The sequence below is a fragment of the Ictidomys tridecemlineatus genome, chromosome 6 (genome assembly GCF_052094955.1).
Source record: "Ictidomys tridecemlineatus isolate mIctTri1 chromosome 6, mIctTri1.hap1, whole genome shotgun sequence".
NCBI lineage: Eukaryota > Metazoa > Chordata > Mammalia > Rodentia > Sciuridae > Ictidomys > Ictidomys tridecemlineatus.
In genome coordinates this window covers 94761708-94782113 of record NC_135482.1, presented here as the reverse complement: position 1 = coordinate 94782113, position 20406 = coordinate 94761708, and the positions used below count along the sequence as shown (strand labels likewise).

The following is a 20406-nucleotide window of genomic DNA, read 5'->3' as shown; positions in this document are numbered from 1 at the left end:
CCATAGAAATCATAGTAATCTAAAGCAAATTAACAAAGCCAGAAATAACCAGTTCAACTATAGTTTAAATATTAATGTAGGGTCCTTGTGCTAAGACTTCCTCATGTGATACAATGGTGAGGCCTCTGGTTTCTGCATGGAGCAGGACAATGTCAGGTGCAAAGCCTGAATGAAGGAGAGGAACCTGGTGCAGGTAGACAAGGGCCCATCCACACCTGTCTCCTGCCTCAAAAGACAAGCTGGGCTGCTCATTGCCTGCCTTCCCTTTTGAGAAAATAGGAGCCAGCGCAACCTGGTCAAAACTACACACTGCAAAATCTGGCCAGCTAGGATGTAGGAAATTAGTGAATGTATTTGATGGTTATTTGATTTTACACTTGCCTACATTTGTCTTTTTCCTCATAGCAATACAAAGTTTGAAGCAGAGTATATTCTACTGGAGGGTTTTTTTTCCCTTCATAAATACATTAGAACAAATGATACTTCTCCGATGAAACAAAGCAATAAGCTCTCTGCCTGGTGTTTTTCCTTAAATTTAAAAGGTAGCTGAGGATGAATCTGACATGTTAGGGCAGAATGAATGCTGACTGATAAAACTGCATTCTTTTCAATCTTTGCAAGACCATTTAAAAATCCACAGAAACCTGAAAAGAGAGTGACTAAAATAATCACAATTTGCTTTAATCTGCTTTTCTACTCATCTCTTTGTGTTTCAGGGCAAATGAAAAGCCCACTCGCACAAGACATGTTCTTGTCCTCACCTGTAAGCCTCATCTAAAGACATGTCCATCCTCTTCATGATGTAGGCGATGGCAATGGTGGCAGAGCGAGAGATCCCTGCTAAACAGTGCACTAGGACACATCCATTGGAAGCTTTTGCTTTCTCTGTATGAGTCAAATTCAAGAAAGTTAACAATTTAGTTCAGCAAAATGGAAATTTTGTTTCCATTTGTTTACTCAAGGTCTTAGCCTGAAAACCTCAAAGCAAATCTTTTCTATTCACATTATATCTACTCTTTCAATATTCTTTTGAAGTCAGGGAAGATAATTTCCTCACCATTGTTATACAATGGATGGTTAAGGTCCACAAGCATTAATAAGCAACATGTCACTAACTCAGGTTACCTGACACTTATTTCAGTATTTTTTACCATATATTTTTTTCCATTATTATTTTAATAAATTTTCCTGGATATGATTCCTGCATTACATGATTCTACTTGCTTAGTGTAGAAATTTTCAGAAATACAGAAAAGTATATAAAGAAAATAAGAACCACCTAACTCCACACCTAAGATAACAACTAACAATTTGTTTACTCATGTTATTTGACACATGTTTTCTTCCCAATTATGAGATTTTAGGGGTGGGGGAGGGTAACTGGGGATTGAACTCAGGGACACTCCACCACTGAGCCACATTCCCCAGCCCTATTTTGTATTTTATTTAGAGACAGGGGCTCACTGAGTTGCTTAGTGCCTCTGCTGGCTTTGAACTCCGGATCTTCCTGCCTCAGCCTCCTGAGCCACTGGATAGGATTGTGCCACTGAGCCTGGCTGATAATTTTTTTTAAAATATATTTGCATTTCAAATAATATATGACACACATTATAATGAGAAAGGAGGAAAGTGAGGGAGAGACTAGATCATAATGCAAGATGCCAGACCAAGTGAGTTTTTTTTTTTCCTTTTCTTGTTTGCTATGCTGGAAATTAAACCTAGGTCCTCAAACACTCAAAGCTAGCAACTGGCCACTAATCTACATTCCCAGCCCAAATATTTTTTTAAATGCCAAGACTTGTCACACATGAGAGTACACACCTGTGATCTCATCTACATGGGAGGCAGGAGGGTCCCAAATTCAAGACCAGCCTGGGCAACTTAGTAAGATTCTGTCTCAAAATAAAAATTTTTAAAAAGGGCCGAGGATGTAGCTCAGTGCTAGAGTACTTGCCTAGCATGAATGAGGGCTCTGGGTTCAATCCCCATACCACACAGGCACACCCCCCCCCCCGCCCAAATAAATAAATAAATACATAATAAAATTCATGAGTTCTCCATTTAGGAAATTTTACCGTGTGTCAACTTTATTTGCTGAATTTAAGAAGAAAACTATGCATAGCTAGATGGGGTTTACCAGGTCACTTTAATGAGGACAAACAGAACTTTTATCCCTTCCTCGACACCTAGGAGTTACTGTCCTTTATCGCATTACTTCCCCCAAAACATGGCAGAAGGACTCAGAGACACTTTTAGTGCTGTCATTTCTCATTGTTAAGGGGCTTAAAAAAACGTAAATGTGGAAGTAGCTTAGGTTATCCCACATGGCCTGGAAGCAACCAACATTCTATGCAGTACTATGACTGTCTCAAGTCTTTTTATTATTTTTTACAATACTTTTAGTTGTAGGTGGACACAATAACTTTATTTTGTCTATTTAGTTTTTTTATGTGGTGCTGGGGATCAGACCTAGTGCCTCATGCATGCTAGGCAAGCAATTTACCACTAAGCCACAACCCCAGCCCTGACTGTCTCAATTCTAAACAATTACATGTGTGCTTCTTTCTTAAAGCTGTTGCCAGGGAGCTACATTCTTCCCTTTCATTTTTATTTTAGTTGAAAACTACCAAAAGTTACCAAAACTATGTTAAAATTATTAGAATTAACAAATATGTAAGAAATCAGCTCCAGCACTGCCTATGTCACAAATATTTCACATTTCTTCTAGATATGATTTATTCATTATGTATCCAACAATCTAGGATGAATAGGCAGCAACTTCAGCTTCCGTTCTAGATAGGAAACCAAACAGTAAAACAATAACAAATGACAACAATGCAACACTGAAACAAAGAACCAAGTGCTAAACAAAATAATAATAAACCTGTATATATAAAGTCTCTAGTTCTCTTTGCTCTAGTGTACAGTGCTTACCCTACACTACTCTGTATTCCCCCTTTTGCCTTGGCTGCTAGAAGCTAAATTTTTCATTTAATTTCAAAAGAAACAGTAATTCAGATTCTCTATCAGTTATTGCATTTTTCCTACTCCAGTATTACTTGATTCTTGCACTTTTATCTGTACCACCTTAATGTGTATATGAATATGTGCATCTTTTTATCCCAATCTCTTATTGTAAACTACTCCAATACTGATTAGAAGTAGGCTTAAGGTTTTGAATGTTGATCATAGTCTCATCTGGAAAACTAGACTATGAGGACCTAGAATGGTCTTGCCTCTATAATACTAGACATAGTACATATACAGTTAGTACTGGCAGATTGATAAATAAGAAATCTTCATAAAAGTTTTGAAAAAGGGCTGGACGTAGTGGCACATGCCTGTAACCCCAGCAACTCCACAGGCTGAGTTAGGAGGATTACAAGGTCAAGACCAGCACAGCAAGACCCTGTCTCAAAATAAAAAATAAAAAGAGCTGGGGATAGGGCTCAGTGGTTAAGTACCCCTGGGTTCATTACCCCAGTACAAAAAAAAAAAAAAGAAAGAAAGGAAAGAAAAGAAAAAGGCTAGAAGGAAATGTAACATATGTGTTATAATGTTGAGGTTATAGGTTTCCTTTTCTGTTTTTCAAACATTGTTTTTATAACCACAACTCTCTTGATATATATGAATGATATATTGTCGATGGATCTTTATTTTTTATGTTTATATATGATGCTGAGAATCGAACCCAGTGCCTCACACATGCTAATCAAGTGCTCTACCACTGAGCTACATCCCGCCCTCTTGATACATTTTTAAAAATCAAATTAAGAAACGCTTATAGGGCTGGGGATGTGGCTCAAGCGGAAGCGCACTCGACTGGCATGCGTGCGGCCCGGGTTCGATCCTCAGCACCACATACAAAGAAAGATGTTGTGTCTGCCGAAAACTAAAAAATAATAAATATTAAAAATTCTCTCTCTTCTCTCTCTTTCTCTTAGAAAAAAAAAAAAAGAAATGCTTACACTGGAGTGGGGTTCTTGGCAGACATGAGTGCTAAACTAAGGCTTAAAGCAAAGGAAGAAATACAGACCTGACAAAGAGAAGGGAAAAGTGTGCAGGAAAGCCCTGTGATGGGCTGAACAAAGTGCCCAGAAAACAGCCTGCCTTGGTTGGCACTCACAAGCTGTATGAGAAATAACCAGAAGATTTCACAGGTGGGGAGCAGCTGCAGGAGGGTCTCTTGGGAATGTTAGGCTAAAGGATGTAATTTTTATGTAGGAAATCAAAGAGCCTCTTGCAAGTTCCTGAATAGGGAACAAGAAGGCAGTGATGATGTCAATGGAAATAGAAATGGCACACTAGCACTACAGAAATTCAGGAATAAAATTTATACTAAACAAGGAGAAAGAGTCACAAATAAAGAGAGGGGGCATAAGAAAGGAGGAAATTCTCATTACATTATTAAAATATTAGCTGGATGAGGTGGCTCATGACTATTCAGATGGCTGAGGTGACAGGAATTATTGCTCAAGCCCACAAGTTCAATGCAGCAAGACCCCACCTCAAAAGCAAAACAAACAAACAAAAAAAGCCAAGCAAACTAAAAATATTTACTTAAAGCCAACTAGGAGCCAAGTACTTTGCAAGGTATTTAATACACATGTATTATCTACTTTAATTCTTCAGCATCACAATAAGGTAGTTTCCAGTTCAGGAAATAGGCACACAAGCATTACCTCCATGTTGGAGACTGAACCCAGGGATGCGGTATCACTGAGCTACATCCCCTACCCTTTTTCACTTTCAGAGAGGCTCTTCCAAAGTTTCCAAGGATGGCCTCAAACTTGAAGTCCTCAGGCATATAAGTTTTAAGCAATTTACTCCAAACTACTGACTATTAACTAAGGGAAGCCAGACTCAAATACTGATAGTTAGGCTCTAAAGTACATGATCTTAATCACCTTGCCTTGGTGCAAAGTCATGAGTTTGGTGTGAGTGAGTTGGGCAGGGGGAGGCAAGGAGACAGTGAGGAGGGAGCAGGGGCATCCAGATGCACTAGAGGGTACCTCATGAGAACCCCACCACACAAACAGGCAAACTTTGCTACTGCTGCCTACGTTGACTAAAAATAAAATATAAAGCTCCATGAAAACCCAAGTCCTTCCACCAAACCCAGAGACTTGCTGAAATTTAATCTAACAAGAGAAAAATCAAGATATTGTGTCTAGGTATAGGGGTACATCTTCTAATTACATAGTCTATCATGACTAACCATGGCATCAAGTACCATGGAGAAGACAAAAAGCAATTACAGTGAATGTGAAAAAAATGAGATTTTTGCCTTCAATTATTTGAGTGGGATAGGGTAGTGGCTCACCTAATTAGAACCAAGCAAATAAGTGTGTGTGTGTGTTTGTGTACATTTAACCAATTGAAACATGGTAAAGTTTCTTTTGCATAAATGAAAAGTGGCATGATGACCCCAATCTCTCCGATGAAAGAAGAAAATAAATTGGGAGTAAAGTTACTCATATTCTCTTTTTTATTAATTCCTCCCAAATGTAGGCATTGTTATGACTTAACAGAATCAGGTTCTCCTCTTGATAGATCCTGAGATCTTACTTTTAGCTGAAATTAGAGCGAAATGAATCTGGATCAATATGATATGTAATGGCAGCATTAATCATTATTATTATTTTTCTAAAGCAGCAGAAGTTGAATGCTATGCTGAAGACATTTCCTAGAAGTATAATGAGAGAGTATTAATTTGGGGAATTTTCTCTATGATTATTTTAATGGGAGTGGTCACGGTCATTTATCTTTAGTTATCTCACAGAACGAGTCCTAATTGAATATAGAAACTCTTGGCAATCTGGAAAACTTGAGAAAAGATAACTATTTCAGAATTACCCAAAGCTCCAATAGCATTACCTAGAAAATCTCTCTCCTATATGATAAAATATAGTGGGGACTTAATTTGCATCATTTTTCTTTTTTAAAGAAACTAGTTCTTTTATTTTTAACTACAGTAACCAATTCAGAGTATTTCAGTGTGGATTAGAGTACTCAAACAGATGTGACTATAGGGGGTGAGCAACAAAAATTCCTCACATGGACATTAAGGGTAAACACCTTATTATGCTGCTCACTAGGGAGCAGTTTTCTCCTCTGTTCAGCCTCTCCACACAAACCACACTTTAAAAACATATCACGGATTACCACCAACACACTTGATCCTGCAGGACCATAAGGTCACAAAAGCAACAAGGACTTATAGAAATTCTGAATTTGAAGCAGAATGTGGAGTAGGAAACAGAATGTGTGTGAATTTTATTAGACCCACAACTACTTGAAAATATTGCCACTTGGATTGAGGCTCAGATATTTTGTGACATGTAAGAGATTCTAAATGTACTAGGATTTTTTTAAATCCCCCATCAGATTTGACTTTTCCCTGGGGAAAAGAGCAGCAAGGCAATAGGGAATATCATCAAAGTTTCCCAAAGTGTTTTACAGGATTTGAAAAAGTTGCATGTGTAAGATTTAATTCCAAAAGCTTAACTAATTTTTTAAATTATTTATTTTAATTAGGTATATATGACAGCAGAATGAATTTTGATTTATTGTACATAACTGCAGCACAACTTTTCATTTCTCTGGTTGTACAAGATGTAGCATCGCATCATATGTGCAGTCATACATATACCTAGGGTAATGATGTTCATCACATTCCACCATCTTTCCTAGCCCCATCCCCCCTCTCCACCCCTCCCTCCCCTTTGCCCAAAGTTCTTTCATTTTTCCCATGCCCCCCCAATATGGATCACCATCCATTTATCAGAGAGAACATTCAGCTTTTAGTTTTTGGGGATTGGCTTACTTCACTTAGCATGATATCCTCCAACTCCATCCATTTACCTGCAAATGCCATAATTTTATTCTCTTTTAATGCTCAGTAATATTTCATTCTGTACATATACCACAGTTTCTTTATCCACTCATCTATAGAAGGGCACCTTAGTTGCTTCCACAATTTAGCTACTGTGAATTGAGCTGCTATGAACATTGATGTGGCTGCATTACTATAATAGCAGGCTAATTTTTAAGTCCTTTGGGTATAGACTGAGGAGTGGGATAGATGGGTCAAATGGTGGTTCTATTCCAAGTTTTCTAAGGAATCTCCATAACTGCTTTCCAAAGCAGTTGCACCAATTTGCAGTCCCACCAGCAATGTATGAATATGCCTTTTCCCCTACATTCTTGCCAACACTTATTGTTGTTTCTATTCTTGATAACTGCCATTCTGACTGACATGAGATAAAATCTTAGTTTTGATTCGCATTTCTCTAAATAACTAGAGGTGTTGAACATTTTCATATATTTGTTGACAGATTGTATATCTTCTTCTGAGAAGTGTCTATTCAGCTCCTTAGCCCATTTATTGATTGGGTTGTTTTCTTTGGCATTAAGTTTTTTGAGTTCTTTATATATCCTGAAGATTAGTGCTCTATCTGATGTGCATGTGGCAAAAATTTCTCCCCAAATGTAGGCTCTCTCTTCAAACTCATTGTTTCTTTTGCTAAGAAGAAGCTTTTTCGTTTAAGTTCATCCCATTTATTAATTCTTGATTTTATTTCTTGTGCTTTAGGAGTCTTGTTAAGGCAAGGCCTACTTTTTCTAAGGTCTCTGGACTAATTCCTAGGTTCTTGATCCACTCTGAGTTGAGTGTTGTGTGTGGTAAGAGACAGAAGTTTATTTTCATTTTTTTCTTTAATTTTTATTGTTGGTTGTTCAAAACATTACACAGTTCTTGATATATCATATTTCACACTTTGATTCCAGTGGGTTATGAACTCCCATTTTTACCCCGTATACAGATTGCAGCATCACATCAGTTACACATCCACTGTTTTACATATTGCTATACTAGTGTCTGTTGTATTCTGCTGCCTTTCCTATCCTCTACTATCCCCCATCCCCTCCCCTCCCATCTTCTCTCTCTACCCTATCTACTGTAATTCATTTCTCCCCCTTGGTTTTTTTTTTTTTCCCTTTCCCCTCACTTCTTCTTGTATGTAATTTTGTATAACCATGAGTGTCTCCTTCCATTTCCATGCAATTTCCCTTCTCTTTCCTTTTCCCTCCCACCTCTCATCCCTGTTTAATGTTAATCTTCTTCTCATGCTCTTCCTCCCAACTCTGTTCTTAGTTACTCTCCTTATATCAAAGAAATTATTTTCATTTTGCTGCATATAGATTTCCAGTTCTCCCAGCACCACTTCTTTTCTCCAATGTATGTTTTTAGCACCTTTGTATAATATGAAATAACTATATTTATGTGTGTGTGTGTCACTCTGTCTTCTATTCTGTACCTTTGCTCTACATGTCTGTTTTCATGATAATACTGTGCTGTTTTGTTACTGAAGCTTTGTAGTCTAGTTTAAAGTCTGATATTGTGATGCCTCCTGCTTCACTATTCTTGCTAAGAATTACTTTAGCTATTCTCAGGTCTTTTATTTTTCCAAATGAATTTCCTGAGTGCTTTTTCTATAAGGAATGACATTGAGAGTTTAATTGGAATTGCATTCAATCTGTATAGTGCTTTGGGTAATATGACCATTTTCACAATATTAATTTTGCCTATCCAGAGCATGGAATCTTTCCATCTTCTAAGGTCTTCTTCAACTTCTTTCTTTAGTGTTCTGCAGTATTCATTATGGAGGTCTTTCACCTCTTTTGTTAAGTGGATTCCCAAGTATTTTATTTTTTTTAAAGCTATTGTGAATGGGGTAGTTTTCCTAATTTGTCTTTCAGAGGATTCATCACTGATATATAGAAATCCACTTGATTTATGGGTACTGATTTTATATCCTGCTACTTTGCTGAATTCATTAATTCATTCTACAAGTATTCTGGTGGAGTTTTTTGGATCCTCTAAGTATAGAACCATGTCGTCAGCAAATAATGATAGTTTGAATTCTTTTCTTATTTGTATTCCCTCTAATTTCTTTGTCTCTCTAATTGCTCTGGCTAGAGTTACAAGGACTATGTTGAATAGAAGTGGTAAAAGAGGGCATCTCTGTCTTGTTCCAGTTTTTAGAGGAAATGCTTCCAATTTTTTTCCATTTAGAATGATGTTGGCCTTGGGTTTAGCATAGATGTTGAGGTATGTTCCTACTATTCTTAGTTTTTCTAGGGTTTTGAACATGAAAGTGTGCTGTGTTTTGTCAATTGTTTTCTTTGCATCAATTGATATAATCATGATTCTCATCTTTAAGTCTATTGATGTAATGAATTACATTTATTGATTTCCATATGTTGAACCAACCTTGCATCACTGGAATGAACCCTACTTGATCATGGTGCACTAATTTTTTAATGTTTTATGTGATTTTCCAGAATTTTATTGAGAATTTTTGCATCAATATTCATCAGGAATACTGGTCTGAAATTTTATTTCCTTGATGTGTCTCTGCCTGGTTTTGGTATCAGGATGATAATAGCTTTGTTGAATGAGTTTGTAATGGTTACTTCCTTTTCTATTTCATGGAGTAATTTGAAGAGTATTGGTATTAATTATTCCAAAAAGCTTAACTAATTTTTAAACACTTGCAACACACAATCACACATCCTATGAGGCTTACCCTTGGTACTGTTAAAAGTTAGCTAACAGGACTCACAAGGCCAAACCTTAGGGATAGCACAACACGCACATCACCTTGACAGCTAAGTGAGAAAGCAACATCATGTTTTTTCCTGACTTTTGAAATCTCTGAAACAGGTTACTTTCCTTTAAAGATAAAAAGAAGAGAGAGGGGCTACACCTACAGACGAGACTATAACCCAAAGGACTGTAATGCTACTCAAACTACTTACCAATGAAATCCACTGATTTGTCCAACCATGGCAAAATTTTTTCACAGAAGCTATCATTGACAGGCACTCGAAGGAAATGAGACTCAGGGATAAAGTCAGGCTTTGGACAGGTATTGCTGGCATTTAACACATAACCAATCCCGTTCTGTTGCATCAGCTCCTGTAGAGGGAAAAGCAGTTGAAATGACTAATAATATGATAACATGATCATTCTGAAAGATTAATGTTATGATAAAAATTACCAGTCTCCTTAAACTAATTATTCTCATTAGGAAATCCAAAAACCCAACAAAATGACAGTCTGGAGAGGAAGAAAAAAATTTAAGGAAAAAAGTCTATTTAAAATAGTACAGTACACTTGAAAATTATACACGACTAATATAGCAAATATTCTCTCATCTCCATTGCTACAGAGAAAAGCAAAGAATACAAAATAAAATGAACACTTATACAACTTCAGAATATGTGCACACATAAGAACATTTTCTTCCCACACCAACTATGCTGGGTTTTCTCTAAGATATAGCCCTAGGCATTCTTCTAGAACTCATTCTTTTTGAAGGCTCCATCTCTTTCTAAGGCATTAATTATCTGCTCTACATGCTGCTGGGTGTATGTATAGTGTGAGAGTTTGTATCTCTTAAATTTCTGGCTACCTACTGAATATTAGGACGTCCCACAGGCCCTTCAAATTCAAAATGTCAAAAACTAAATAAGCTTTTCTTCTTTCTCTGCTCCAATCTCTTGTTTCCTCTCTATAATCCCCAAAATTGGTTTATGATAATAACATCCATCCATTCAGCTAAGGTAGAAAATAAGATCATCTGGCTCCTTTCTCTTCCTATAACCCCCTTCCAAATGGCTGCCAGATTTTTTTGGTATTGCCTGTTCCATTTATCTTCTTCTATTTTTATTAACTGCTCAGTGATCAATATTCATCAAAATAAATAAAAAAGCTACTAGAGAACTCAAAGTTTGCAGTGTTTTTCTCTCCAAACCATATTCTTTTTAAAAATTTTTATTTTTTTATTAAAACATTATGGTTATATATAGTAGTTGGGTTCATCCCAACAAACTCATACATCCATAGAATTTTGATTTCAGTTCAGGATCCCCTCCCCCAAACCATATTCTTAACAACTAGAGTTATCTTTTTTTTTTAATAATTGTTTTTTAGTTTTAGGTGGATACAATATTTTTATTTTTATGTGGTGCTGAGGATTGATCCCAGTGCCTCACACATGCTAGGCGAGACGCTACCACTTGAGTCACATCCTCAGTTCCAACCTTTTTCTTTCTTATGGAGACAGAGTTTCATAGTGCTACTCAGGCTGGTCTCAAACTCTAAGCTCAAATGATCCTCTTTCCTCTCAGCCTCCCCAGGATCATGTGCCACCACACCCAGCTACAGCAATTTTTCTTACAATTAAGTACAAGATAATTGCTTTATCCACGCTCTTCTAATTTCATTGTTTCATTTCCTGTCCCTGTCCCATACACCCTCCCAATGCCACATATACACTCACCTCTGTGCTTCTGTTTACACCATTACTATGCTTAGAAGGCCCTGTCCCTCTTCCTGATGGCTGTTTTCCCACTTTTACTACTTTGTTTAACCTTATCTAATAATTCCTTCCCACTAATGCATAATTGGCGATTCAAATTTCTGCCCTTCCAAAGTACTTTGCTCACACCATTAGTAGAGTGCATGCATTGCATTATCAGTAACTCTTTTCACCCTATTAAGTAGTGAAGTAAAATGAGATATTAGATCAATTTTTGGTTGTTTTTCTATTTTTAACACCAGCTACGTAGTTACACTAAGTACCAATCTGTTCATTTGATATCCCATCTACCATTTACCAGACAAGTCTAATAAACAACCCCACTTCTTTAGTCATTCCATTATTGCCTTTCAAGAAATGTTCCAAGCCTCTTATTTTAAGCAACCTTGGTCATTTCTTTCTTTTCTTGGAATGTTACCTCTTCTACAAATTCTTTTCAACTACCTAAAAGCAGCTGATATATGCGAGTTCACTAATGTCTTCATTTAACACATTTGGCACAATAAATATATTTCATCTTACACAAAAGGTGGAAAAAGTGTAGATTTTGCATACAATCTTTATTGTTGAGATGACAATCAATAAACAGCTTTTGGAATCAGGTGGGCTTCTTAGCTTGAACAATATCCTTCATCTATGCCAGAGCTCAAGTCTGTTGGTTGTCACCTATGCTTCTGTTATGTTAATAATCAGACTATAAAGATCTTTGAGTTTTTTGTTTGCATTTTTGCAGTGCTGGGGATTGAACTCAGGGACTCATGCATGCTAGGGAAGCATTCTACCTGTGAGAAACACCCCCTAGCCCTTATGGAGACTTTAATGATAAACCTTTAAACTTTTGTATTTGTGGCAAAGGTTACATCTGTTTTTCTGCAGCTGAACCAAAGCTATATCAAGTTTATCTAGTACCAACCAATTAACCATAGGGCCCAGAAACAAGTTCAGTACTCCCAGGTAAAAACAAAAGTGGGCTGGCCACTAGTTAAATCAGCCTTTGAGAGCTTTTTTTTTTTTTTTTTTAAACCAATGGTCCTTAGAGAAAAGAACCATATTTCTTTCTCTTTTCTACCAACAATACTATAGATTTATTAAACTGAAAGTGAGGGAAGCTAGGTGCAGTGCTGCAAGCCCAGTGACTTGGGAGTTTGAGACAGGAGGATCTCAAGCTCAAGGCCAACCCAGGCAACCCAGTGAGACCCTGCCTTGGCAAGTTCATGTTCAAGCTGGGTAGTAGGCATGAATCTTTTTTTTTTTTTTTTTTTTTTAGAGGGGGATACTAGAGATTGAACCCAGGGGCACATCCCTAGCCTTATTTGAGACAGGGTCTCTATAAGTTATTGAGCTGGCCTCAAACTTGAGCCTCTTGCCTCAGCCTCCTCAGTCCCTGTTATTATAGGCATGTTCTTTTCAATTGCACAAATTTCTGCCCCCCGGGGGCAGTGCTTCAGGTTGAGAATCATTATAGTGTGTGTCAGACTATGTGGTTACTTCTCAGACTTGCTATACCTTCAGATTCTTTGCTCCTCAGCCACATGTTGAGCCATAGTTGGACCAGTGCTTTGAGAAAATAAGGAAAGATAGAATTTAATGTCAGATGCCAGTATGTACTAGTAAGAAAAATGAAACCTGGTGATGGGGATAGAATGGTATAATATTGGGATTTGTTTATTTAGGTTACGGGTATTCTCTATAATATAAATGGGTTTCTGAGCTGAGGAGTAAATTGGTAAATTTGCCTTTTTTGTATTATCTGGAGCAAAGAACATTCCAGGCAAAGTAAGCATAGTTTGAGAAATGGCAGCAGGTGAATTGTATTGTTCAAGAACCATGTGTTACCTTCCAAGTTTAAAAAAAAATATTCCAAAAAGGAAACTGGTAGTACACACCAGGTAAAAAACACAAAGGTTTAGAAATGTATTCTGTGAGAAAAATATATCCTCTGAGTTCAGTTCCCTCAAGGCAACCAGTTAATCTGTTTCTTAAACTTTAGCTACCCCAAAATACATTTTTTTAAAGGGCTTGGGATGTAGCTCAGTGGTCAAGTGATTGCCTACCATGCATGAGTCCCTAGGTTCAATCCCTGATAGATAATAAATGAAGGAAGGAAGGAAGGAAGGAAGGAAAGAGTGAGTAGATTCTGTTTCACCTGAGTCAATAAAGAAGATAATCTAGAAGTTTCTAAGAAAAGGGTGTGACACTGCAGGGTGCAGTGGTGTATACCTGTAATCAAAGTTACTTGGGAGTCTGAGGCAGGAGGATTGCAAATTCAAGGCTAGATCCTGCTTCTAACTACCTTACTAAATAAGGGCTGGGAGGGGGAGGAAAAAAGGGAAAGAGAGGCAGCAGCACTATGAAAATTATAGTGTCATCTGCTACAAATGATCCAAAGATAACAGAAAATTCTAAGGCAAAACATGTTGCACGTCAGTGAAATTTATCAAACAAAAGAATTTAACAATGTACACTTATGACCTATAGCCTAAAAACCTATATTTAATGAAAATGTCAACCTATATTCTATCAAAAACAATTTGTTGACCACCGTTCCTAGAAAGTCTCTTAATATAATACTGTGGCATATGGCACATATTAGGAAAATACTATCTAACATCTAAAGAATGCCTATTAAGTGCCAAGCACTACAATAAGCATTTAAATAGACTGTCTCATTGAATTCTCATACCCATTTTTTTGATGTGAGTGCTATTATTATCTTCATTTTCCCAAGGAGAAAACTGAGGCTTAGTTAGTGTTTTTCCAAAGTCTCACTTTCACAAGCTAGTCTCACTAGCTAGCAAGTGATACATTAAAATTCAAATCCAAACATTCTCATCTCCACAAATCTATACTATTCATCACCATATTCTGCTAAACTTAAGTTCCTTCTAAAGCAAATCAGACAGAACAATTAGCCTACATATATTTTTTAATTAAATGAACTATTAAAATATAGTTTTTCTTTTTTATCCTTTTTAACTATAATAAATTAGAAGGCAAAGGCATGACATTCTGGTTATGTACTTCTCAGAGAAGATTTGTGAGTGACTCAGGCCTTTAGATGGTTATTTGAGAAGAAACTTGTCTGAGTTATCTATTTTGTCCTCTCTTCTCTCTCATCACCTCAACTGTAGTCCTGCTATGCTGGTGTTCCTGCCATGTTTACAAGAGTATCTTCTTTGGGATCAGAACTGAATGCCTACAAGCATATTCACGGACACGTTGCTTACTGCCATCACCAAACTGCAATGGCATTGCTGTAGCCAAAAAGGCAGAAGACATGAGAAGCAGTTCTGACCTAAGGAACATTAATAAACCAAGTTTATAAAGCTGTTTAATCACCAAAAATATTCTTCACTCATAAAACAATGAATCTCAAAAGATAAATTTCAAGTAACTGGCTAAAGAAGAGAAAAAGACATGTGTTTAAATTGAGACATAATTTATAGAAAATTTTTTTTTAATTTGTTTTTTTAGTTGTAGATGGACACAATACCTCTATTTTATTTTTATGTGATCTGAGGATTGAACCCAGTGCCGTCCACATGTGAGGAAAGCACTCTACCACTGAGCCCCAGCCTTAGAAAAAATTTTCAATGACATGAGAGCTGGGTGTAGTGGTGTACACCTATAATCCTAGCAGTTCAGGAGGCTAACAGACTCAGCGACTTAGTGATACCCTGTCTCAAAATATAAAACAAAAGGATTGGGGATGTGGCTCAGTGGTAAAGCACCTGGGAGGGAAGGAGGGAAGGAAGGAAAGAAGGTTATAATGGCAAGTATAACTATTAATAAAAATTTTAGCTGAAAAGATCTATTTATTAAATCTATTATCCAGCAGTTTTTTGGAATATGATAGAATTTGATAATAAAACAAGTCCAATTTTTTAAAATGGAAAAGCAAGAAAAATGTATGTCATCATGTAAAATTAAAATATAATTTGGCTATTAAATTCCATAAATAAGTGCCTTTTCATCTTGGCAGTTATATCATCAGAGGAAAAAGTCAGTTAAAAGAGAAAATCATTAAAAATAATACACATATACTTGAGCTGGGCATAGTGGCACATGCCTGTAATCCCAGTGGCTCGGGAGGCTGAGACAAGGAGGATCCAGAGTTCAAAGCAAGTCTCAGCAGCAGCAAGGCACTAAGCAACTCAGTGAGATCTTGTCTCTAAATAAAATACAAAATACGACTGGGGACATGGCTCAGTGGTAGAGTGCCCGTGAATTCAAGCCCTAGTACCCCTCCCCCCCCCAAAAAAAGATACACATATACTTAAAACATTATTTTAATTTAAAATAAATAAATGTCCTTTAATTCACTAATTTCTGATGCAGGACTTTGACTCATTCTTTTCTGGGTTAGCTGAACAAAGTTCATAAGCAAATCACACCCAAATGCAGCTACCACTTAGTTTCCTTTTTTTTTAACATTTATTTTTTAATTATAAGTGCACACAATACCTTTATTTTATTTTTATGTCGTGCTGAGGATTGAACCCAGTGCCTCATGTATGCTAGGCAAGCGCTCCACCTCCGAGCCACAATCCCAGCCCCTACAGTTTCCATTTTTTAAAGAGCAAGAACCTGTGAAACAATGTCAATGTAGAGGCTTTCCAGAGTATGCCAACTCCCCAAATATTTTACAGTTGCCTTATTTCCAAATAATTTTACAGAAAAGCAGTAATTTGTCTTTCCAAAACATTTATTTTGGGTTATATAACAACTCTCTTCATTCATATTTCATCAGTGTATGTAATATATATTTTTTAATTTCTTTCTTGTTCTTTTTTTATTTTTTTCTTTAGTTGTAAATGGACACAATATCTTTATTTTGTTTATTTTTATGAGTTGCTGAACCCAGTGCCTCACATATTTAAGGCAAGGAGTGTACCTCTGAGCCACAACTCCAGCCCAGTGTATATATTTTAATTAATGTACATAATTATAATAACAAGCACATTGGGGCTTGGGCTGTGGCTCAGTGGCAGAGTGCTTGCCCAGCACGTGTGAGACACTGGGTTCAATCTTTAGCACTGCATAAATAAATAAAAAAATAAAGGCATGCTGTCTGCTGTTCATCTAAAAGTACAAAAAGATGTTTTTAAAAAGAAAAAATTACAAGCACACTGGCCCAAACAGGTCTGCCATGCAACTGCTGATGTCTGGTAAGCATACTCTTCCAATGGTAGAGGCAGGTATGCTGCAGAGAAGAGCCTAAGAAGGGCTGCTGAAGACTCAGAAGAGATGTCACAGCATCTCAGAAGTTAGTAAACAAGTTTATAAAGTTTCATAACTGTTCTATTAACCTGCTTTCTTAATTGTTCTTGGTTTCTTTGATGATGTATATACAAGTGATTGACACAGCATCTCAATGTTTTTAATGGTGCCACTGAGAACTACAATTATGAAAAACAAGTATTTTATGCAATGTTTTTACTCATAGATGGATACCAATGCCTTCTTAATAAATTGTAAAGCACATATTTGTAATTGTTTTGTTTTCAACATGTTGTATAAAACATACGTAACTGAGTATTTACTCTGTCCCACGATTAAACATTATAATCTTTAAACTTCCAGAAAATAGTCATCTTATGCTGTTAAAGATTTATCTCAACTTTGTACTAAGTCTACTAATTCATGCCTTCTATTGATAAGTCGTTTTCTGGCCTTTAAATATCCTCTGACACCTTGGTCTTTTCGTGGAACTCCTTAGCTTAGCTGCTCACTCCCATTAGGTCTAGCCTGGCCTCTCTCAATACTAATACCTATAAACCTTTCATAATTTTTATTTCATGTAGCCTACTCTTGGACCATTCCTCTCTCTCCAGTTCAGTCTCTTCTACCATTACTTCTGGAATCCTTCAACCCTCCAGGATCAACAATCTGCTAATCCTACTCACCTTTCGGACTCCCTCCATCCCTCCATTATGTCTGTCTGCCTTCCCTACCCAATTAAAACTATAGTCAGTCATTACAATCATTTCCTTGCTTTCACTCTCAATTCCTTTGCCTCCTTATCACTTCTTCACGCTCACTTGGCAAGATTGCAACCTTAGTTAAGCCCAATTCTACACCTAGACTGCATTTATAGCTGTGCTGTTGAACATGGCCAGAGAAAACACTCTCCAATGCTACCTGATCTCACTTCCAACTCATGCTCACAATCATTGTATTTCCCTAGCCCATTCACTTTCCTTCTCTCAGGTGCCATTCCATTCATTTCCATTTTTCTTCAAACTCTCTACATGTCCCTGCTCATTCTCACTCTTAGCTCGTGGATGATTATTTCCTACTACACTAGAAAAAGTAAAACAATCAGAAGCAAATTTTGATTTTCACCCTTGTACCAGCATATGTATCTACCTATACACTCTACCTTTCTACCTGTTGCTGTAGATGAACTTGTTCATGTTTCTATGGCCAATCCCAGCTCTTGCTTAATAAATTCCATCCCCTCTCACTCAAGGATATGGCTCTAGCTATTCTCCATCTCTCTCCTATATCAATTTTCCACTCTTCTGGATTATTCTCTCTACTGACAATCAAACAAGCCACTATTCACCCCATCTTAAAAATATCTTCTCCCACTTTCCATCTCCTCCTCCAACTAATACATGTCATATCATTCTTTTTAGCAAAACTTCTTGACAGAGCTGCTTATCTTTACTTGCCATCTCCAATTCCTTTTCTGTTATCTCCTGAATCCATTCCATTCAGGCTTTCATTCCCACCATTCTCCCAAAACTGCTCAGAGATCACCAGTACTCTCCACACTGCTCAACCCAATGACCAATTCTTGGTCATCATCTTCCTTGACCTACAGCACCACCTGGCATACTTGATTACCTCCTCTCTTCCTGGAAAACACTTTGTTAACTTGCTTCCTACAATCTCATGATTTCCTTCCTTCTCTTTGGTTTTACTCCAAGCTATTTTATTTATTCTGCTCTATCACTTTCATTCAATACCACTTTGTATCATGAATATTTGCTATCATCCTGCCTCAGCCTTCCAAGTAACTGGGATTACAGGTATGCACCACCATGCCTGGCACTTAATAATCTTATCCACTCTCATGACATTAAATACTGTCTTTATGATAATGACTCCCACATTTATGTCTCCTCCTGAGGGACCCCGTCCTGAATTCATATATCCATCTGCCTACTCAGCATGTCCACTTGAAAGTATATCAGGCATCTCAAACGTGGCCATGTCCAAAACTGAATTCCTCCTGTTCTACCCAAAGGATTCTCAATGGCAAGTGCATCTCCTAGTCTCCTTGACACCTCTTTCACACACCCGGCCCTCACCATCTAATCCATTAGAAATTCTAGTGGCTCTACCTTCAATTAGGCAGTTACACAGTATAACTGCTACCAACTTGATGCCAACCCACTACCAACTGTCTTCCATGCTTCTATCCTGTAGGGAGCACAACCTATTTTCAACATAAGAACTAAAATGATCTAAAAGAAGATATAAGTCAGATCATGTTACTACTCTGCTCAGAACCTATTAGTGACTCCTATTTTAGAGTAAAAGCCAACATGTTTATAAAGATGTTGTAAAGGCTTGAGAAGTCTTGATCTCTTCCTGTTAGGAGTAACTTTGACACACTCCTCATGTTCACCATGCTCAGCCACACTGGTCTCCTTGTTTTCCCCTCATCATACAGATAACACTTGTACCGGCAGTGGCTTCTATATGTGCTGCTTTTCCTCCAGATAGACAAATGACTCATTCTCTTCAAGTGCTTGTTCAGATGTCTGTATCTGGAGGAAACCTACCTTCATCACCCTTTAATCACAACCAACACCCTATAGGCACTCCCTCTCTATGCCCTATTTTCATCATAGAACTTAACCATAATAAATGTGTTATATAATAAATCATATTAACAGCTTACCTACTTACTATTTTACTGTAAAGTTTCTTTCCTCCAGGATATATGCTCATGGGGGGAAAAAAAAGTTGTCTTTCTTCCTGATACATCCCCAGCACCTAGAATACTTGTCTGGCACACACAGAGATTAAATAAGTATTTGATGAATGAATCATTATCTTTAAGAGGACTAAAGTCAGGATCCAGTAACTAGTTTATTAGTATCTTTTGATGAAAAATCTTTGCATATATTCCTTACATAGTTTCATTTATAGGTCATAGTAAAATGTCATTAATTTATATTGTATTCATTTTACAACTTATTAAAGACTGATTACTTGGGATTCTCAAATGTATTAAGAAAGGGTTTTCTGAGTAAATTAGCAGCATGAGAAAACTTTTTAGGAGATTTTACTTAAGTAATTCTTAACATGGTAAATTGTTTGAATCAAGTTGTACTGTCTAAAAATTAAGTTATATTTATTATTTTGAAAAGTTGCCAAAGTGCTTTGTAGGGCCTTGGGGGCATATAAAGAGCAAGCAGCCCTATTGAGGGTTGAACAACCTACACCAATTAGGCAGCTACACAAATATTAAAAATAGAAAGAGGTATCAAATGAATGTGATCCCACAGAATAAATAAAATAGCTTGCAGTAAAACCAAAGAGAAGGATTTTGAAAGGGAACCATAATACAAACTAAAATTACCATCTGAAGTTTGAATGGGGTATAGTTACCCCTTGATCTAAGGAGGATTGATTCCAGGGCCCTCAAAGAGCAAAATCTATAGATACTCACATCCCTTATATAAAATGATGCAGCACTTCCATATAACTTTCATATATCCTTCCATATACTTTAAATCATTTCTAGATTACTTTTAATACCTAATACAATGTAAATACTATGTAAATAGACAGTATAGTATATTGTTTCAGGAATAATGACAAGAAAAGAGTCTGCCCATGTTCTATACAGATGCATTTTTTTCCCAAATGATTTTCAATCTGTGATTGGTTAAATCCATGGATTTGGAACCCAGGAATACAGAGGGACAACTGCATAGGTATTGTGGATGGATTTTCTCTGATATAAGGAAGCTGATTCATAGTGGGGTAGAGAGGGGGA

The 20406-nt window shown here is 36.9% G+C and overlaps 2 protein-coding genes across 2 annotated transcripts in view; one reads left to right on the top strand and one right to left on the bottom strand.

The window, feature by feature from the left end:
- Nucleotides 1-15195, top strand: part of Borcs5 (BLOC-1 related complex subunit 5) — a 123748-nt gene extending 108553 nt beyond the window's left edge. Inside the window, exon 4 of the mRNA XM_078015221.1 lies at nt 14519-15195. Coding sequence (XP_077871347.1) covers nt 14519-14647 — 129 coding nt within the window. The 3' untranslated portion in view covers nt 14648-15195. The remainder of the gene's footprint in view (nt 1-14518) is intronic.
- Nucleotides 1-20406, bottom strand: part of Dusp16 (dual specificity phosphatase 16) — a 91052-nt gene that overhangs the window by 4713 nt on the left and 65933 nt on the right. Inside the window, exons 5-6 of the mRNA XM_005331909.4 lie at nt 9823-9982; nt 762-885 (exon numbers count right to left, since the gene is read on the bottom strand). Coding sequence (XP_005331966.1) covers nt 762-885; nt 9823-9982 — 284 coding nt within the window. The remainder of the gene's footprint in view (nt 1-761; nt 886-9822; nt 9983-20406) is intronic.